The sequence below is a fragment of the Phasianus colchicus genome, chromosome 4, assembly GCF_987193195.1.
Source record: "Phasianus colchicus chromosome 4, bPhaCol1.hap1.1, whole genome shotgun sequence".
Lineage (NCBI taxonomy): Eukaryota > Metazoa > Chordata > Aves > Galliformes > Phasianidae > Phasianus > Phasianus colchicus.
This window is the reverse complement of record NC_143439.1, coordinates 17,437,274-17,459,036: the sequence shown is the minus strand read 5'-3', so window position 1 is coordinate 17,459,036 and position 21,763 is coordinate 17,437,274. Positions and strand designations below refer to the sequence as shown.

General features: G+C 34.8%; 1 protein-coding gene across 6 annotated transcripts in view; it reads right to left on the bottom strand.

The window, feature by feature from the left end:
• CCSER1 (coiled-coil serine rich protein 1) overlaps positions 1-21,763 on the bottom strand; it is a 613,005-nt gene that overhangs the window by 264,075 nt on the left and 327,167 nt on the right. For all 6 annotated transcript variants that reach the window (XM_090138797.1, XM_090138800.1, XM_031607550.2 and 3 more), the window contains one exon: positions 803-886. In XM_090138797.1, coding sequence (XP_089994923.1) covers positions 803-886 — 84 coding nt within the window. The remainder of the gene's footprint in view (positions 1-802; positions 887-21,763) is intronic.

The following is a 21,763-nucleotide window of genomic DNA, read 5'->3' as shown; positions in this document are numbered from 1 at the left end:
TTGCAAGTTCCTTGGTGGCAACAGACATACTGAACACCTTCTTGAATATGTTGACGCTATATGCTTTTTCTTTGGAGTAAGTTCCCTAGTTCTGAAACATGAAGAGGAAAATTCCCCGTCCTTTAATTAAGAATAATGAAGACATATTTTTTAATCATATTCTGGCAAAGCAGATTTTTAAGATTAATTTAGCTCTGTTTTAAAAGCACAATAAAATACACTTCTATACGTGTAGTGCTATATCGCTTACTTTACCTCACTCAGCTGCTTAAGAGTATTGTATCTTCTATTAAAGTGGTAGTACTCAAGCCTTGTTAGCTCATGCAAGGAAAAAAATCGGTAAGCATGGAACATTTACTATTTCATTTAAATTAAAATCCACATCTATTTAAGAGTGAAAAAAATATTTCATTTTTTATTGGACAGTCTTGTAGACATGAAAAACAATTCATGGGACATATATTTACAATTCACCAGGAAATATACATGGCCTCTCAAGATTTCTACCACATGCATACACTGATGTGCTACTTTGTCACTGATTAATGTCTCTTTGATACTGTAAGACAACTGTCAAAACAATCTTTTGAAGGAAATTTCTACTAGCAGTGTCTCTAAATAGTAGCCAGTTCAGAGGCTGACAAGACCCTAGAAGTGCACAGCCAGAGTTATCTGATTAATGTAGCCTCAGGCTAGTTATTCTGCAGTGGGTATGAAACTATATTTCTTGAGTTTTGGTACTGGTGAATGACATTATCAGACAAACAAATGTTTTTTTTTTGAAGTAGTTTCTCTTGCTTACCAGTTCCTCACGAAGTTGGGCTATGAGTTCATCTCTCTCCTTCAGCTGTAGCTTCAGCACTGAGCATTCATCTTTTATTCCATCCTACAAAAATATCAAAATAGATGTTAAAACAGGTTTCGTGCTTTTACTTTGGTCTTTACTTGAAAAGGCTGTTTCACATAGAGTGAGATTATTATTTCTAAGTAATGAAACTCAAATCTCCTTTGTCATGTGTTGTGGTTTCAATAACACATTCTAAAGTTGCAGCGTAAACAAATTAATGCATCCAAAGATGACAAAGAAATGCCAAAAGCTCCCCACAAAGAAGTCCATTTCATTATTTTCTGATTTTTCTACGCTTTTTTTTTTTTTTTTTTTTTTTTTTTTTTTTTTTAATTTAAGATCCTATCAGCTCATTTTTTCAGTTAAGGTACATCTACGAAATGTTATATTTTTTCTCATACGAAAGAACATTACAGAAATATCAATTTATAATCATTATTGTAGAGCTCTTAATCTTGATAGTACAAATAAACTGCTCTTCTCATATATAATTTATTTATTTATTTATTTTAACCCCCACATCCATTACAACAGCAGCAATTCAGATATTAACTGAGTAAACAAAATAGGTTCTGGTCATCACTTAGTGATATAAGCATTGATTATAACTCAGTTTATTGTGAGTAAAAATGAACCTAGTAGCAAAGCCATCACCAAACACAGATCCACGTAAATGCAGATAAATGCAGACAATTTTGTGAATTCATACAAGTCTAAACACCTTTGGAGAAAAAATGCCAACCAACTTTTTGTGTGTTGTGCTGGTAAATTTAATTTTATTCAAGCAGATAAATTCAAATTAAATTACTGAGTAACTGAAGACTAAGAACACAACAAACTAACAAGCCAATGAAGAACAAATTCATCTTACAACTATAAACAAAGAAAAGAATCTCAACATTCTTCTAGTACTGAGATATATTTACAAAGTCTGGGACATGCGATACTTTCTACTTTCAAAACCAAAACAAAAACAACAAGAACATAAAGAATATTACTGGGAATATAGTTATACATATGCAGCATAGTTTTCCCCTTAGTTTAAAAAAGAGAACAGTGTATCACTAGCTAATGGACGATAACAAATATAAAAGCATGAGATTTGCTTACACCATAAACTGCTCAGGGGTTCAAAAGCACATAACCCGTGTGATACGCTTGAACTCTGGCAGTACTAATGTGCTTGCAAAACTAAACATAAAAATGAAACAAATGTAGAGACTGAAGTCCATTTTCCTCAGTAGAATGTTATTATAATAATGACCTTTCAAAGTAATTACATTGCTCTGTGATGGACTAATTGGAAGGAGAAACAAAATACATATAAAACTCAAGATATTTACAACTACATTGGCCCTTCATAACATCCTATTTTTGGCTGAAGATATGATTGTACTTAAATATTATTTCAGCACGAAGTACAGAACCCCTGAAAGATTCAAATTTTGAAAAAGAAGTCAGGATTTGCACTATCTTCCTTTGGGAGAAAAAATCATGGGTAATTTTCTTAGTGATATAGCTATAGCAGCATTTTGCTCTGTCTACTGATACAACGTCTAAGAATGCTAGCTAAAAATAAAATACTAATAAATCCCAGAATCTTGTACCCTCAGCACCCAATAGGTTATCAGCATGTACACAGTTATCAAAAATGTTTGCTTATCAAAAATAAGGCACTGAGAACTGAACTATATATTTATCAATATTTATTATATCAGTATTTGCAGAATATAAATGCTTTAAAAATGATGCCACATTAACTATAGCACCTCTACGTCTAGTTGCACTATTCTGAATTTTTTTTCAGCAGATTTTCACATTACCTTCTGTTATCTCCTGATTTTCCCCTTTCCAACTTAAAAAATGAGTTGACAGATTATACAGTAGAAGAAGAAAAACAAGGTCACAAGACCGAGCAAGAAAAGACTACTACAAAAACAAGCTTATATGAAGCAAGCACAAGGAAATGCAGTAATAAAACATGTACTAGTGTAAGGCATGTAAGAAAGATTTTTGAGATTATGTTTAGTATTAAATGTGGTATTGAAGTCAATTCAGGCCTCTGTAGGACCAGTGAAAACTTGAACAATTTTTTGCCTCCCAGAGCTTCCAAAGACTTTAAAATCCTAGTGCATCCCTCTTGGCAAAATGCAGTCAAACACCCAGTTGGATCTTTCTCGTCCACACAAGGGACTGACCCTTCTATGAGGATTACTATGTGATGAAGATATAGGAAGTTCCATACAAACATAAGGAAGAACTTAATTATGGTAATGGTGACAGATCACTGGAACGGGTTGCACAGAGGGGTTGTGGGGTCTCCTTCTATGGAGATATTGAAGACCAACCTAAATGCCTTCCTGTGTGACCTATTCTAGGGAACCTGGTTTAGCAGGGCATCAGGACTTGATGATCTCTGGAGGTCACTTCCAATCCCTGCAATTGTGTGTGTATTTGAAAACTACTGACGACCTAAATCTTGTTTCTAGGTACTTTTCAGTTAACAGACTGCAGTGTCAAGAACAGTGTCAGGAGGCTTTTTATTCAGTTCCCTCAGACCTGTGACAGATCCCATCTCCTAGTTTTCCCTCCCAGAAATGATTATCAACTAGAAGTGAAGATTTTAAACAATATATATATATATATATTAAATTCACTGTTGTTTGTTTAATTATGGATTCATTCACAGGTTCTTCTCCAAACCATTGACCTCAAAACAACTACATGGCTGTAGCGTATGTTTCAACACCTTCAGTGCCTGCTGCTGCTTCACTGTCCAATACAAATTCTGCCTCTTGTGAATATTAAAGCACTTTACATGGTTGTGTGGATATTATTAGTCCTGACATCATGTGGATTATAGAGAACAGCTGTTGGCAGTATGGCAGCATGAAAATGAACTATTTCTGAGAAACTGTGCTCAGTCATAACCCTTCTAAATACACCTGAGTTTAAGTGTATTAGATAGCCAAGAACATACAACCAATGCAGAAATGGTAACAAAGGAGCTGTCTCAATTTTATCTAACAATATGGAACAGGCTGAATGGTAAGAAATTATATGGCATGACATGTCTGGCTAGTGATCCCTATATAAAGTGCAGTTAGGGAAACTAATATACATGGTTTCTTGAAAATTGAAGGGAAGACATTCATTGATCTAGAAAACGCCACTTAACCGTGCTATGTGCTCAGTTTCCAAACCACAAATATCTTAACTGTAGAATCATGGCCTCCAAAAAGGAGACTTCATCTGCCACTCAAGCATCTCAAGAAGGACAGTCTATACATAGGTTCTTCCCTGCAATTTTATATACAGACACATTAATGTGTACACAGATGCTCTCCAAAAGCATATAGTAAAAGAGAAGCACTAGCAGTTCCCAAATTTTTTATGTCATTGCTTAGTAAAAGTAGTACTAAAAAACACTCTTCACCACATGGGGTTTGCAAGTAGCTAAGAGCTCACTCTTGTTGAACACAGTCTAGAATTAAGATTTGGTAATACTAATTTGCTGCATTGCATTTCTATAGGCTTCATTTGTTCTAGAAACATAAGAGAAAAATGAAAAAAATGCTGCTTGGTGTTTCTCTCTCTTATATTTTGAGAATATTTCTGCTATAATACAAATTGATAATACGAATAAGACAGACAACATCACCCAAGAATACAAGAGAAAAATGTAGAGCAGATTGTAGAAAGACTTGGGTACTTCCAACAACCCATATACATGCCTGAATGTATTATTAACACAAGTAAAATGCAATGAAATCAACTGCCTGTTATCAAAAAAATGAATACAGTTCCTCCAAAAATCGAGAGCTCCAAAATCACATCCTGTGTACAGGTCAGCATTGTTTCATTAAGGATAGCATGGGGGATACCAAAGAAAAAAATACGTAGCTGTAAGTTTTGGGGACTGCAGAAAGTAGTAGAATGCTGCATTATTTATTAGTCTAGAAGGCAAACAATAATGCAATGAGCGTGAGCGGAAAAAGAATTTATTTTTTAAATATAATTTGAATATTCTGGGGCTATACTATTTTGGCTTTTATGTAAAATGTGGATCATGTACTCTTAATGTTTAGAAAAATAAGGCTGCTTATAATACTGGTGTCATGGTATTATGACTTTTTGTTATTAGTATTCCACACTGTAACATTATGTAGTGCACTGGGAGTTAAAGAGTCAGTGCTCCAGTAACATGGATTGTTGATATTTTTGGAGTAAGGGGATCCAAGCAACTCCTGTACGAGGAAAGGCTGAGTAACCTGGGTCTCTTAGGCCAAGGGAAAAGAAGACTCAGGGGGCATCTGATTAATATACATAAATATCTCAAGGGAAGTGGGAGACAAATGGATGAGGCTAGGATCTTCTTGGTAGTGTGTAGTGGCAAGCAGTTGCACAGAGAAGCTGTGGAGTCTCCTTCCATGGAGATATTCAAGACCCATCTGGATGCCAACCTGTGTGACCTTACTGTAGAGTACCTACTTTAGCACAGAGGTTGGAACCTTTCAATCCCTGCAATGCTGTGATTCTGTGATTACTTTGGGTGGCTTAGATACGAACAAAGAGCCAAGGAGAATAATAGATCTGCATATAAGTATAGCTGAGTTCAAGTGCTAACCAATTAAGTGACTACAGATTTAAAATTCAGCTAGGTAACGTTTACCATTTATATTTATTATATTAGCATCCTTGGACACTCTGGTTCCTTACCTTCCCATGAAAAGAATTTATACCTGAACATGTTATCAAGAACTCTAGTCCAATAAGAACGTGGACACTGTGAAAACATTAGTTAACATTCCAAATAATTGAATCCCATATTCTATGCATGTGCTCATAAATTGGATACACTACTGTTTTGAAGATATTTTATTCAGTTTAGTAAATTTTGTACTACACATGATGTATCTTCCAGGAATATCTCATTAAAAAAAAAAAACAAAACAAACTTTTGAAAAGTGTCAGCTGTATTTTCTTCACTTATATTCCTTGATATTGCTTAAAAAAGAAATAATCCAGGATTTAGCTTACATTCACATGGATTTACCGTTGTTATTGTACCTGACTGTTGTCAGAATGCTCTTCAAATGATCATATTTTTGTCTCTTCAAAGTAACATTATTTTCAATCATAGTTTATGACAGCAATTGGTGTATCTTATTGCTAGTATTTTCCTATTTAATTTAATTCTGTCCATCTGGGAAAGTGCTAAACATAATAGAAAAACTGTTTCTCATCAGATCAGGTCACAGGATGACAAATTGTACTGCATGTGTGAAGACAGCTGCAGCATGTTATGTGTAAGTGCCAAAAAACATAATCATTTACATTTTAAAAAGTTACTCTATACCTCTTCATGCTTAGGAACAAACAGGCCTATTGTGCTTGTTGTAATTACAGAGAGCTATAAACAAAACTAACCAAGTATACTGGAAGATAAATTTACTGCAATTTTACTTTACACCAAAATGAATATGCTGCCAAAATAGCACCATAAAATTAGAATATTATAAAACTCCTTTGATAAATGTGCTGCATTTCAAATGCTAAGCAGATTGTTTATCAGCTTACAGCAATGCAGAGATCAGCAATTTTTTTAGGTTATACTTTCTTAAGAATATAATCCTGAAGTAACTCTGAACTAAGAATTTTAAAATTGAATGTCAGGTCCAGAAAGCTACTTAAATCCCATAACAGTTGCAGGTTTGTTTTTTTGGTTTGTTTCTTTTTGTTGTTTGTTTTGGTTTTGTGTGTGGTTTTTGTTTTTGTTTGTTTGTTTGTTTTTAACTTTTGCAGCAGATTCACGTAACAAATTCAATACATTTCTGAGTAAGTATTGAGAAAACTGGTTACTTGAACATCTACAGGATTTTTATGTTAATAGTCTGGAGATCTAGACTATGTATGGATATGCAGGATGTCTTTAATAATACCCTTTACACTACCTGGCATCTGAAAAACACAAATATTTTTGAAGATCTTAAATTTGTAGAGAAGCACCATGACCCATCTTCAGACTGAGATTCCATTTGTGTTAATGCATGGCAAGTCAGCACACATCATTTATCAACAGGAAGAGCATCAACTCATTTGAGATTACTTGCAGAAGCAGGCTTCTGGATACTGCAGTTTGCATTTTCAGCTTTTTTTTTTTTTTTTTTCTCTCTCTAATAATTTTCTGATTGGTTTTAACTGTTTTTCATTGTTTATGTTAAAATTATTAAGACTGGCATAATGCAGACAATATGAGACTTCATTTTATGTTGCAGATGTATTTCAAAATAAAGTCACAGATCCAGTTCATCTTTGAGGTGACCCCCTCATAATTATTTATACCACACTGTATTTATAGTCTGATTTCTAGGTACATATTCAGCATCATTTCCCAGTGTTATTTTGCCTTTCTATATTCACTCCAGTTCTATGCATTGTATTTATTTACATCTGTCATATCAATTCCTTTCAATCCCACTAAGAGACAGACAAGTGAATTGGCAGGCTGTAATTCTTCACACGTGTAAAGCACACTGAATTTTTTTCTTTGGCTCATTTTTTCTTTTGGCACTCTGAGTCAGGGCAGTTAGCCTTGGCTGGAGTCTTGACAACTCACGGCAGGCAATGGCCATGCTTACTCTCCTTCGCACTTTACATGGCTCTATCAACAGATGCTGAAACACAGCATAACGATAAGGGTAAATTCACAGTTTTAAAGGAGAACACTACTCAGAGGCATCCCCAGAAGCCACCCTGTTGCAATACCATCAGTCCCACTATGAGATGCCTTTCCCTTGCTCAGGAGGAACAAAACCAATAACATTTGGAATGTCATAAGAGAAACAGCTGTCACTGTGTATGTCATCTTTTAATGCAACTGCAGCATTTAAATGACATTTCTATAGGAACAACTCTACATTTCATTAAGAGAAGCACAGAATTGGAGGGGTTGGAAGGCACCTCTGGAGGCCATCTAGTCCAAACCCTTTGCTAAAGCAGGTTCCCTATTTCTCGATCGTGAAATCAAATGGAGTCCAAGATTCATAGGATCTGACTCCAATATGATAAATAACAGTAATTTAACACTCATTAAGCCCTCTGTGATTCTACTTCCATTGTACTTCCATGTTGTACTTCCATTCAATCACACGTAATATGTCAAAAATATTTTAATGAAACAATTTTGGACCCTTATTTGAATGCTAGAATTCAAATGGTATTTTACTACGAAGGTAACACACATAAAAAGACTACACAGGCTATGCTAACTTCAGACACCTGTGAATACAAAGCTAAATAAACACTGTTTTCCTTACAGTGATCCAACTGTCAGTGAATTGTGAATTAGAGACTGATCAAATTAATGTGTTTTGTCATGCTGGTTTTTTGTTGTTTGTTTTTTCTTTCATTTCAATTTTACTCTCTGCATCAGTGAAAGTAAACAGTACGGAGTTTAAAAGAATGTTGCTCAATAAACAAACTGCAAAATATAAAATCAAATAAGGATACCAGGTCAAGCCCAAGATGCATCTAACCAGCAGAAATCACAAACAGCAGCCAGGAGTGGAAACATGTAACAGCATATAATTGTATTTTTCCTTATATAACCACTGCCTTTACTTTCTTTTTTTGCACTTTGTAAGCCTAAGTTTATACACACAGGGCCATGCATCCTTTGATGATAATCTCTAAACACATTCATGAAAACGTACTAATAAAAAGAAGTCCAACACCCCAAACTTTTTTTTCAAACTTGCTGCTTAACAATGTAACTTTTTTGCCCCAAGAAAGATATGAGTACTTTCTATTCATGTTTCCTCGTTCTTCTATGTCTTTACACTAACTGCACAACTTCTGTCATCTTTTTCAAGCTCAGAAATCTGTCTATATAATCATCCTTCTTACATAGGCCACCTCACATATCTGATCAAAATCTGTGATCTACCTTTTCTAGTTGTGCTATATGATTAATTAGAACTGCGTAACCCAAATTACACATAGCACTCAAGCAACAGGTCGATGACCCACTCTTACAACTGCATTATCTATTGTGTTTCGTATTTCCTCTAAAATAGTTACTCCGAGTAATTCTTAAGAGGTAATTTACATAGAAAACATGCCGAATTCTACTATTTCTACTGTTTCTATAGAACTGAGAGAAAAATTAATATCAATCATTCATTTCTTCACAAACCTAGAATCGAAATAACAAGCTTCAAAATAAGCAGAGTTTGGGAAGAATGCCTTTGTATTTATTTCATCAAGTGCCCAGCAAGTACCATTAAGAATAAATCCTCAATTGTACATACTTTTTTACTCATAAGCCCAGATCACTAACATATACATACAGGGTAATGAAAAGATGTAATTTTCAATTTGTATCCTTATCAGAAGGATAATTGTCTGCCTTTATTATTTAATAACCTATTAAACTAGTTACTGAAGCCATTTATGCTACTAATTATTTTGATATTCTCAATGAAATATGTTGCTTGTATTTTCCTCTTCGTGTGGTTACATCTCCATCAGCTTCTTTTATTTTCTCCTAGAGAACTTTCAGGGCAAAGGGGGAAAAATATGAATAATTATGAGAGATACTAAGAATACTTGCACTTATAAAAGAGAACACTGAATATTCTATACTTATGTTAAAAGTAGGAGATCACAGAGGAAAACAAAGTTTTTAACTAAACTATACATTCAGTGCAACTGCTTCACAAACTGCAACATCAATAACTTATCAACCTTGTATCAAAATCTATCTTTCATTCAAGAGTAAACCCTTGCTCAGCTAATGCAACATTTTCTGGGAGTTTCTTTGTAGCTACACCATCAGCTTTGCATATATGCAGAATAAAACTTTAAACAGAAACAAAATCCAGCTACCAGAAAATTGTTTTACTGCCATAGGATAACTACAAGAATAAGAAGCACTGAAACAATGCAGAGCCAACCAGAAAAACCTACTGAGTTCGGCTAGCATAGAAAACAGTACCATTCAATCGGCATAACATTTGTTGGCATAATCAACTCAATAATACAGTTCCTTCTGCAGATAGTACATAATGAGATAAATCACTATACTAAACCAACTAGAAATAAACTTCAACGTATAAATAAAAAAAATAGAGAAAAAATATTTTTCCTAATATTTTACTGCCTCTATATAGCGCATTTTAAATCTGAATATTTCAAGAACATCTGTATGCAGGTCTTGGAGAACCAACCTAAAATACACTGTTAGCTTCCTAAAAATGAACCGAAAATGCATTTAGGAGGACTCCGTAAATTTGGTGAAGTCCATAAAGTTTTCCTCTGTATAAAACAAATGAACAAGAACTTCAATAATGGCAGGATACCATAGGAAAGAGTAATGGTCATGAAGCAAAAAAGTTCTGTCTGTATCTTCATAAATGAGTGGTACGTTAGTCTACTTTTTAAGATGAAATCAAATTTGGGTTTTATAGCAACACAGCTGCTCATTTTAGAATGTTTATGTCATTTTTAAAAGCCCTTGAAAAAAATTAATCAGTTTTGAATAGTCTTTGGTCAGCAAAATTTGTCCATACACTGCATCTAAAAGAACAGCCAATTGCACTGCCACAGTGGCTGGGGTCACATCTGTGGGAGTTGATACTCAGAAGCGTGTGCATCCTCACAGTCACACCAGGGACATGAACCCAGGTCACCTGGATTTAACGTGGATGTCCTGACCATAGCCTCATGGAGATTCTCAAGCAGCCTGCACTTTTCCTTTCTACAGAAAAGACAGACAAAGCCTCAATAGATTGCATAAAAATTGTTCCAGTTTCCTTTTTTAAAAACAAGAAAAGAGTGCAGAGTTTTTGGTGGAGAAGACATCAATTGAAATTTACAGTTGAGCATTGCTGCTGCTTGTGCTTTAGAGCAGCATATTTGTATTACTTCCTTTATGTACAATGGAAACAAACACTCTGCAAACTTCTTTTATTAAAATATGCAGAATGACTGTAAGTAAAATCAAGATTAACGAGCAACCCTCTGGAAGTTGAATTAAAAGGATCCAAATCCTAAAAAGAATACTACACATCAGGAAATATGCTGTGATTATCTATTACTAGATTTCTTTTTTCACACAAGGAAAACTGCATAAGAAAACCGACCAAAATCAGGTGGTTCTTCTACATGGGTACTCATATGAATAATCACCCTTTTCCACTCACAAGTGTTACCATTTAATTGTCTAATATTCATCATTATAGAATTGGGAAGTGTAACCTTGCAACTTCATTTCTGCACATTCTGAAGTAAGAAAAATGTCAAGAAACTCAACCAAAATTAACTCGATGTTATTTTCTTCAGGCAGTTTCCCAGAGATCCAGTTACTCAAACATCATTTCTAAGTCACATTTTGAAGTGAATTGTAAGAGTCACAGAGGCATTAATTATCCTGTCACTTGCAGCCCAATATTACACTTAGTCAAGTTCCTACACGACTCTTCCTTTGTCATCATTACAAGGTCTTAGCTATACTATTTATTTCTTACAATTCTGATTATTAAAAAGCATAGTCCACTTAGAGATTACCTTCTTCTTCTGTTTTTTGTCAAACAAAGGAAAATGGGTGCTTTTTCAGAGTCCATTTCTTCTGGGGAAAATTTCTATCCCAACATGCTCACAGAGAAGCCTAGCCAATAGATGTGGCGAATGAGAATGGGTAGATTAATGAGCTCATTATAATTCATTAAAGAGTGATGTGGGGATGACTGCCCACTTTAATTAGTTTTATTACTGTAGGAAATTGTTTCATATGCCAAACTCATCACCAAGCATGCCTGGAAAACATTAGAGTAGTAATCAAGCTTGAGACAAGAACCTTTCATTACTCTATAAGGCTAAAGACTCTTATAATGACAAGTAAGATATTAAAAGGATGGATATGAAAGGGGCTAGCATAAAATAGTTTATCATGTCTGATAATTCAGTGATAAACAGCACAATAGCAATCTTAAGTTAAAAAAAAATTAATAGAGCAGATGTGTTGCTATGGCACATCATGTACTTTCCCTGTAATCATGACATTAGCTGACAGTAATAGATTAAGAAGGATTAATAGGTCGGGTTTACTCAGATAATAAATTGTAGTGTAAATTAACTATGACTCAAATATTCTAATGAAAATGTTAATTGGTAACTGAAATTTCTACAGAAATAAACAGGCCTCTTTTCCCAGTCATCCCCAAAATTAGCAAATGTGTTTTCACACACTGCTTGACAACTGGAGTTGTAAAAATCTAGAAGTTTAAATATTAACTGTGTAAATGGATGGTGTTGTGCAGTCATAAGAAAAATTAAAAAAAGGGAAGTATACAAATCAACCTCACAGTGTATCTCAGGGAACAATGTTTAAATGGTGCCACACCGGCATTATGTAACAAATGCCAATAAATAAAACATTTTTATCGAAGAGAATGAAGCTTTCCAAAGAAGCTGAACATTAGTATTCAGCATTTCCCAAGCTCTTTTCTCTCTTAAAAAAAATAAATTCCAAAATAGAAGAATCCTCTTTACTCCTCATCCCATCAAACACAAAGATTTATTCTGGTACGTGATAAGGCTTTGAGTTAAAAGGCAAGATTATCCCATTGCTAAACAAAACAATGAAATCAAATCAAATATATCTTACTCCAGGGCAACCAGAACTTCTTAATATTTTGAATGACTTTTCAAACAAACAAACAAAAAATAGCTTTTACATTAATTTCATGTTATCACAGGTAATTATAGTTCAAGTTCAGCGAAAATCAATTCAAAGTAGGAAAACAGAGCTGCTCTGACAGGTCTTTTTTATGCTACTGCCTTATTTAAGATTTTATTCTCGACTCCAGTTCCACTCCACAGCTCCCAGAAAACTGCAAGTAAGTCTGAAATATAAGTGAGAACAAGGTGAGATGACAGTAATTTGGCAGTCTCCAAAACGTGCAGAATGATCAGTCTGCATAGATTAGCTAAGCTGCAGAGAGCTTTATTCTATATAAGTAAACAATTCTGATGCTCAGCAAATTTTACTTGAACAAATGAATTTGGTGTACCTTGCATTGCTGAAATTACTCTTCCTGCAGCTCCCATAAACCCAAAACCCAAAATATACAATCATCAGATAACTATGGCAATATCTGTTCAAATCTTCCCATTCACAGTGGGACGGTATATGCTTTGTTTTGTTTCTCTTTCCACTATTTCACAAACTAAGCTGCAGAAAATATTTCTCCTTGCATAAAATGTAAAATTTCCATTTTCCTAGGTATTTCAGTTCAATTGCTAAGTTGTTTTCCCCTCCTCCTCCCCTCCCCTCCCCCCCCCCCCCCCCCAATAGATAATAATGAAAAATGGGAAGAAAAATAAAACATTAATACTATGCAAATACTTACTGGGAAATGTTGGTATTAGTAACATCTGCCAAAACACCCCTAACAATTCCTCCATTTGTTTGAGTCATTGAAAATAGACCCAGGAATCTTACTGGTGGAATCCTTTCAGTTTTGTCAGTACTGCCTCACTCTAATCAATCTTATGTAATTTGAAAGCTTTTAGGCATATGAAGTCCTAGGCTCAGGATGAACATAGCTTTGAAAACACATGCAGTTCTTAGTTATGCCTCACTCAGAAGCTGTGTGAGGATAAAGGATATCACAGAAGCACAGAATGGCGTGGGTTGAAAAGGACCACAACAATCATCCAGTTTCAACCCCTCTGCTACATGCAGGGTCACCAACCAGTAGCAATAATAGCAAACAGACCTACAGAAGACAACAGAGAAATCTCTGTGTGCTGGCACTTTGTATCTTTCTGATAGCTCTCCATCTGCAATACTTAAATGCAACATACTTATGACAGAAACCAGAAGAAAAATAGATCAGACAACCAGGTTCTGCTGCCCTGAGCCAGGCTTAACAATGTCATACTCAATAGAACCAGCAAGTCTGTTTGCTGAAGAGAAAGCTCCTATATAGGAGTAAGGAAATAGTGACACGTATCAAAATAAAATAAACAGTTAAACAACTCTGTGTAATTAGAAAGAAAAATTCATTTGTAACCAATGATCACTTTCATTTTTTATGAACAGGACAGATGCATTTATATATAATCCCTTACAATTTTTATTTATACAAATACCTAACTATAGAAAATCTACAGAGCATGATAATACCGAATAATGTATTCAAAATACAACTATTCAAGAAAATTTAGAGCAAAACAGTGTAATTAAAGTAGTCGTGATTATTTTGAATGGAAAATACAGAGATCAGACATTATGCCATCTTATTAAGGATGAAGACGCCTTGAATATGAATGTGTACTAAGACTTTAAATGAAAAAAAAAAAATCCTTTATTTGGTGAGACTTTTGCAGATTGAGCAATACTCAAACTAATTTTCCATTTCTTCTCACCCTTATTTTTATTTTATTTGGTTTGTTTAGATGTTTAATAAATTACTGTGACGTACACAAGAATGATACAGTAGGAAAATAATTTGTTTACTTGTGAAGGGAATAATTTGAAAATACCAGTTGAACTGATAACTAAATCTGTAAGTTACACTCCCTGTCATCACTGAATATCTCTCTATGTATACAATATATGTAAGTATATAATATATTTCCACAGTTTGGCTGTGGAAAGAATACAGTCACACTTCTACTACTCACGGTGAGCTGCTAGTACTCACAAAAAAGCCATTGCTGAAGAACTTGGCCAGATATGCAAGAATGTTTTTGTTTTTTTTTCCCTCAAATTGAAAATAGGAGAATACTTCTGATATTCAGAACTGTACTCTTATAGACATACAGAAACATACAAGCTATACTTTCAAACTAAACAACTTTGGTTCCTTCAGTTCTGGAGTACCTGATATGAAAATCAAAATGGATCTCCAGTTTACAGATAACACTTTTAAAAAACCACTCACAACGTGAGTAAGCTGGGGTCTGTGAAAGGTATGACAGCTTTTAGTGTTTGGACCAATTGCATTAATAAAACCTACTGTAACTTAAAAAAAAAACACAAAACAACAACAAACATTTGAAAAAAACTGTTCACTAAACATGGTAACAGAGTCTTTCAGTATGTTATTAGCACTTCATTCATAGTAGTCTATTTTATTACATTTTCTCAAAAATATTCTTCTGAAAATTATATTAGAAGATAGGTTAACAACCATATTGTTCTCTCCTCTCATGAAAAATTCAACTACATTTTCCATCAGTTTAACTTGTTCGTGACAAATAACTGCTCAATTATCCAATTAACATCTCTGATCTGTATCAACATATGCATCAAATTCAGCCTTTGAGACTCCCAGTTCAAAAGAAGTACATGATATCAGCCATTTAGTTTTGTTTAAAGGAAAACCACTCCTTCCTCTCCTTACTCTATATTCTTTCTACACACATTTTTAAAAAAGGTGAAAAGAAACCACAAGAAACAGCTCAGTCTATGAAGAGCAACCAGACAGGATATAAACTAAGGAAATCAATGGAAATTAATCAGCAAAATAAATCTAAAGTATTAAAGATCACTTATTTGTGTATCTTAAACAAAAAGCAGATTATGGACCCTGATTTTGCTGGCAGACACACCTTAAGTAACTGTTGGTAGTGACTGAACTCACACATGTGCAACTAATAATGCGGTTTTGTACTTAAACGGTTATTTGCCTTCTTGCTTGATTCAAATTATATACAAAAACCCCCTTATGTTGGCGGGTTGGAAATTGAAAATCAAGTTACTTCCATCTTGGTTACATTTCTCAATTGGAGACTAAAGTAAAATCTAAAGGAAGGTGATTGCTCCCAGGGCTAACACCAGCTGATTTATATCAATTACAGACACATTTTCTGAGAGTATATCTGCTGTTGTCAATGCTTCAAACGTTTGTCATACAAGGATTTTTGGCCTCGTAGTAAACCAAGTGAAGATTTGACTTAAGTATTCTTTGTCAGTGGCTGCGACATTTATGTACCATTGGCATTAACTAAGACCTATAAATGTCAAACACTATTTTCTGAAAATACAAAATAGCTGATTTTTGCATTAAATGAGCAGAACTAAAATTAGTAGAGAAAAATCATCTGAGTGTGAGACTGCTTTGGAAGTACACATGGTTTCATCTGATTTCTCCCATCCTATCCTCAGGAAACTTAGCCATGTGAAATAAAATTTTCACAAGTACTGAGTACAGAATGATACAAAAAAAAAGATTATCCCAGAGATTCTGTCCTTCAGTGCCTTTCAAATTGTGGATGAGGAGCTTAATTACGGCTATAAACTTGGGACAGAGATGACTTCCACATCTATATACATGATTAAAAACCTGCCTTAATGACGTCCTGATCTTTAAAGATGGTATTAAGCAGTCTATTTCATGGGTTAAAACTTTGTAACAAACTTCACCATTTATTCTTATTGTCCACTGAATGACCCATTTTCATGGGAAGTTTTCATCACATTAAAAGGCGCCTCCAAAGCATACTTCTCTATGCTAAAGATATTGCTTTGTTTCTTTTGTCTGCCATACATATAGCAAGAACTCACAGAACAGACTGCAAAAATATTAGCAACAAATCTGTAGTCCATGATAAAGAGGCCAGTTACATCCAACACAGCCTCATACCTCGAAACAAATTGCAAAACATTAGAAAACTTTGTTACTTCGCTAAGCTTAAGTAATGCAGAACCAAGCAAAGGTCATGGACTTCATCTTCTCATTGTTCTAAACTTGACGGTTTTCAAGATTAGACAAGTTTGCCTGTAAACTTAACAGTTACAGACACAGCTCCACAAAAGATCAGTAATATAACAGCACAGCCTTCCTTCCATCTATGCTAAACCAAGTCCTGTCCAAGTGAACACTACAACATGTATAATCAATTTAAAAAAAGCAAAATAATTAGCAGAAAATCCATCCTTCCTGCTATTAAGAGACAGTCGCCACTATACTCCAAGAACCAGACTCTCATTTTCTCTATATCCCCACAGCTGTATGGTGTTGGAAGATTTTCTCAACATATTTTCCCAAGAGCAGTTTTTGACTTCAGAGTCACTTGGAGTGTGAACTAGGAAAGACGGGCTTTGTACTGACTATAGTGTTATGAAAATTAATGGGACTATGCAAACTAGTAAACCTGTGTTAAACACCTATGGGAGTGAGCAATAATTTTTTTATACCTTGCAGAAAGATAAGCGTAGACTTCAGAGAACAGAAAAAGTCGAACTGAATTTGCGGAGATGTACAACAGAATGAAACTGTAGAGTAGAACTCCATTAAAGTAGAGGCATAGATTTTCTCAATTCAGTGGAAAGAAGTAACTTCAGAAAGAAACTCAACCATATATGGTATCATAAAGATCATTCTGGGCATACCTTTTGCTCTCTACAAGAGCAACATGCTTTCTATTAGGCACCTTATTGCCCAGTTGCTTAAGGTTTTTTTTTGTTTGTTTGTTTTTTGGTTACTCTTTAATATTACAGTTCCTGGTATGCAGACAAACATGTAAACGAAAGGATGAAATTACTTAATTCCTCAGAAAACATCAGATGAATTACTCGTTGTTTAAGCCAAATTTCCTCTAAACCTAACAAAACCAAAAAAATCCTGATATAAATAAGCTGTTGGAAAATGTTTTATGAATGCTATTAGCCTTTGCAACCAATCTAATAAAAGCAAAGTGGTATATATATTAAGTATGAAAGCAGACAGCATTAACCTCTTAATGAAGAAAATCCAAACCAAATTCTAATTTAATAGCAGAAGAGCCACTTATTGACCATTTACTGCTGTGAATACAAAAAAAACCAGAGTTTTTTCCACTGAGTTGTCATTCTCAGTGCTGAGAAAGATGTGCACATAAATTTGAAGGAAATATGACAAAAATTGGACAAAACAATATAAATAAAAAAGCGTATTTGCAGAAAGCATAACCTTTCATTTATAGTACAAATTTATGCATTTGAATGCAGGTCCAAAGCATACAACTCTTTTCAGTATCTGTAACTGCAATTAAACAATTCTTCCAAACAAATGCAGCTATGCAGTTCTTTATTGGACACAGGTGATAAATGATGCAGGTATGAATTGTCCTTCTGATTCAGAATTATCCCCAATTTCATCTATGGACTCTCATCTCTTCTATCTGATGTTGTTCCATTCTACTAGTAATAAAGTTAGATGCAGAGGTCAATATCATATTGCTTTGGACACCATGTCCAATTACTTTGTCTTGGGTTTTCCACAGGGATGCTGCTTCCTAATGCAGGAGAGCAGTATGTGAATGCTTTCTCTGTACAGTTGCTTCTATGCACTAAGGATAAATCCTTAATCAGCTCCACAAACAGCGGCTAATTTTAACTGTGTATTAATCTCAGTCACAGTTCAGACAGTATCATATCCAAAGACATCCAAAGCTTGCTAGTTATGGCAAAAGTCAAAATACTGCAGGTTGATATAGCCAACAGCAGGGGAAAGAGGAAGTGGAAACAGCTGACTGTCAGAAATGGGTAAATAAGAGATTTCCAAACACAGAGTTGGGCTTTCTGCACAGGAACAAACCAAATTTCTTTATTCAATAATTTCTGCTTAGTACTGAACTCATAATGTTTGCTTATCTTTAAAAAACAAACAAACAAACAAACAAACAAAAACACATACAAGGAGCTCAGATCTCAATGTCAAAACTGGGCTGAGAAAAAAAGGGGCTCAGCTTATTTGAAGTGACAATTTCTCTCCTGCTTATTAGACCTGGCTTTTGAGAAACCTTGATGAAGTGCCTGGACTTCTGTATGCAGTGAAGAACATAACCCCATGCTCTGTAATTGTATAAAGTGAGTATATGATGTGAAAGAAGCATCAATTCACAATGCAATAAAAGAATGAATTAAATAAGACAGGAAAGATGATATGACAGAATACATAAAGAAAGTTGTGAAAAAAAATTAAATTGGAGTAAGCTATAAATAAAAAAAATAGAAGAAAAATTAAGTTCTGAACAGAAACAAAAATTCATAGAAAAACAAAAGAGAAAGACTAAATGTCACAGAAAATCTAAATTCAATTTGGTCAGACAATTTCTACTAAACATTACCAAAACAGATCAAGTAACGTAAGTAATATCAAATTACGTATAAATAGAATATCATTTTCTTTTACAAGAACCTAAAATGAATACTTTATCAGATGTCTGAACATGTAACAGGCAAGAAATTAATTTGCTTTAAGACTGGTGGCAATATTAATCTCTCGTTTTTGCCTTTGACAAAAGGCAACCCTACGAAAATCATCCAGAAATAATAATGGCTTAAGGAATGAAGTCAAAGTTGAACCTAAAGCACCCACAGTTCAAAAATTCTGAGCGTTCAGTAATTTTTGAAGAGGCAATCCCAGCAGAAAGCTGCTGTACCAGCAGGAAAAAAAAAACACACCTCAAATCGGTGAAAAGTCAGCAAAGGAATGACAACTTTGATGTTACAGACCATGTGAGATGAGACTTTAATGAGGAAAAGAAAAAGAAAAAAAAGATCAACTGAACCTTGAGTAGATAGAGTGTCTGGTCAGGCACATAAGCTAAGGATCATTTCCCCTGGGGGGAAGCTGAGAATTACAGATATAGAGAATAATGGGCCAGAGCAAATGAGGCAACATGAGAAGGTAAGGAGGCCAAAGCTCTGGATGCTGAAAAGTATGGCATTTGACTGAAGGGCAAATATGCCTAATGCCTCATTCCGTTTTTTCTTTTCCCCAGACAATACTACGATCACTGCACATCATTTCTGTATCATATTCAATTTCTGGATTCAGATAAAAGCCTACACATGGATGGCAGGGCACTCCTTCACCTATGCCTCTTCAGTTCAACCTACGTCTTAAAATAGCCATGCATTGTGCTCATTCTCCTCAGACAGAAACGATAGATCATTTCAAATCAGCCTAGGTAGCGAAGATTTCATAAATGTTTTATAACTTTATATTGTACTTATTTCAGTATCAACAGAATGATAATCATAATGAATGTGATTTAATAGAGAGATGTGTATATCTTGAAACAGATTTGACAGAAAATAATAAAAATTTAAGCTTCATATCAAAATTGAAAGTAAATACCAGATGGTATTGTTTTTTTTACTGACAAACACATATTGTCTCTGCTTTATGACACTATAATAATCTTCATGATTGAAAGTAAATTAGGATATTATTTTTTCTTCCTTCTTATGCAGGTGAAACTATTGCAAGAATAGATCTGGTTTATTTTTAATACAGAATGCCTGAAATGCCAAGAGTTAAGGACAAAAGTTAAGGACAAAAATGCATAGATGCCAAAGCCATCAATTTTGAGGATTAAACCTTACTTTATTCCCTTCTCAATCTTTCCACTACTCAGAGCCTACCCACAGTCAGGATGGTATGGTCAGCTTATTCTCAGCAGCATAATCAGCTATCTCATTATGTCAGTAGGCAAAAATCCTAGCTTCTCTCCCACCATTCAAAATAGTTCAACGTGTTAAACTGCAAGGCGTTCCTTTCCATTCTTTGTCATCCAATTGTTCGCAAGCATCTTGATAAAATATCCAGATAAAAAGCTGGATATTTTAAAAAAGCATGGGACAACTGACAGATTATACTTTTTAACTTCAAATATCTATTAAAGATATTTTCTCGTTAGGTCAATCAATAACTTAAATCTCTCATTTACAATGGGAAGATGTAAGAGAACAAATAATTCTTCAAACTACTGTTTTTTAACTTTTACAAAGCAAATACAGTATTTAGAGGCAACAAAAATGTCAAGTGTTCGTTATATCTTTGGGGGACTTTTTATCGAGACTTCTGGGGAAAATGGTGGGATTATTGTTTCTCAACAGAAAGCGATAAAAATATGTATATAAGTGAGTTACTCTGTTCAGCTTAATTCACTATATATAGAATGGACACAATCTGCTGACCTTCACTGTACAGAAGACTATTCTCTGTTCCATAATATCCTGCAAAAGTCTGGAATCAGTGGGAAGTCCAGAGAAGTAACACTCCTCTTTGGTACTGTCAAAAAGTCTTATTGCACTTCGGTTAGACAGAAAATGGAATTGTTGATGAAAGAAATTTAGATATATCAATTTATGTCTGTCCATATGATATAAAAGTCATTTTGACTTTGAGTCAGACAACTCAGGATGCAGAGCCAGATCAGTGTCATCTCGTCTTGTAAATGATGTCCCAGCCCATGGTAGGGGAGCTGAATAAGGTGATCATTAAAGATCTCTTCTAACCCAAGCTATCCTGTGGTTCTGTGATTCATCCCAGCAGAAACATGTATCGTGGATCTTCAGTGGTGAGGTACTGGAACAGGCTGCCCATAGAAGTTGTGAATGCCCCATCCCTAGAGGTGTTCAAGGCCAGACTGGATGGGGCCCTGAGCACCCTGGTCTAGTATTAAACGGGGAGGTTGGTGGCCCTGCATGTGGCAGGGGAGTTAGAGATTCATGATCCTTGAGGTCCCTTCCAACCCTGGCCATTCTGTGATTCTCATTGCACTTATGGGCTTGAAGATGTCCCCATTAGCTGCCATCAGACTCAAATAATGTATTCCAGAACTGAGAATCACACAGCTGCAAAGTCCAGCAGGACTCTGCTTGGGAGAGATAAGAGCCAGAGAAATAACACTGTCATCCAGAGCAGAAGCTGAGAAAGAAACTGAGAGGAGCGCAGCTAAGACAAACTTATAGGCAATTAAGAGCAAAGAGTGGGAAGGCGAAAGAAGACATTAACCCTAAGAGTGGCCTTCTCTTTCTGAAAAGGACTAGGTAGGTAGCTAGTAACCCAGGACTAAAAAACAAACAAACATATAAAAAACCCTCACATTATTACTGCTCTGTCCAGAAAG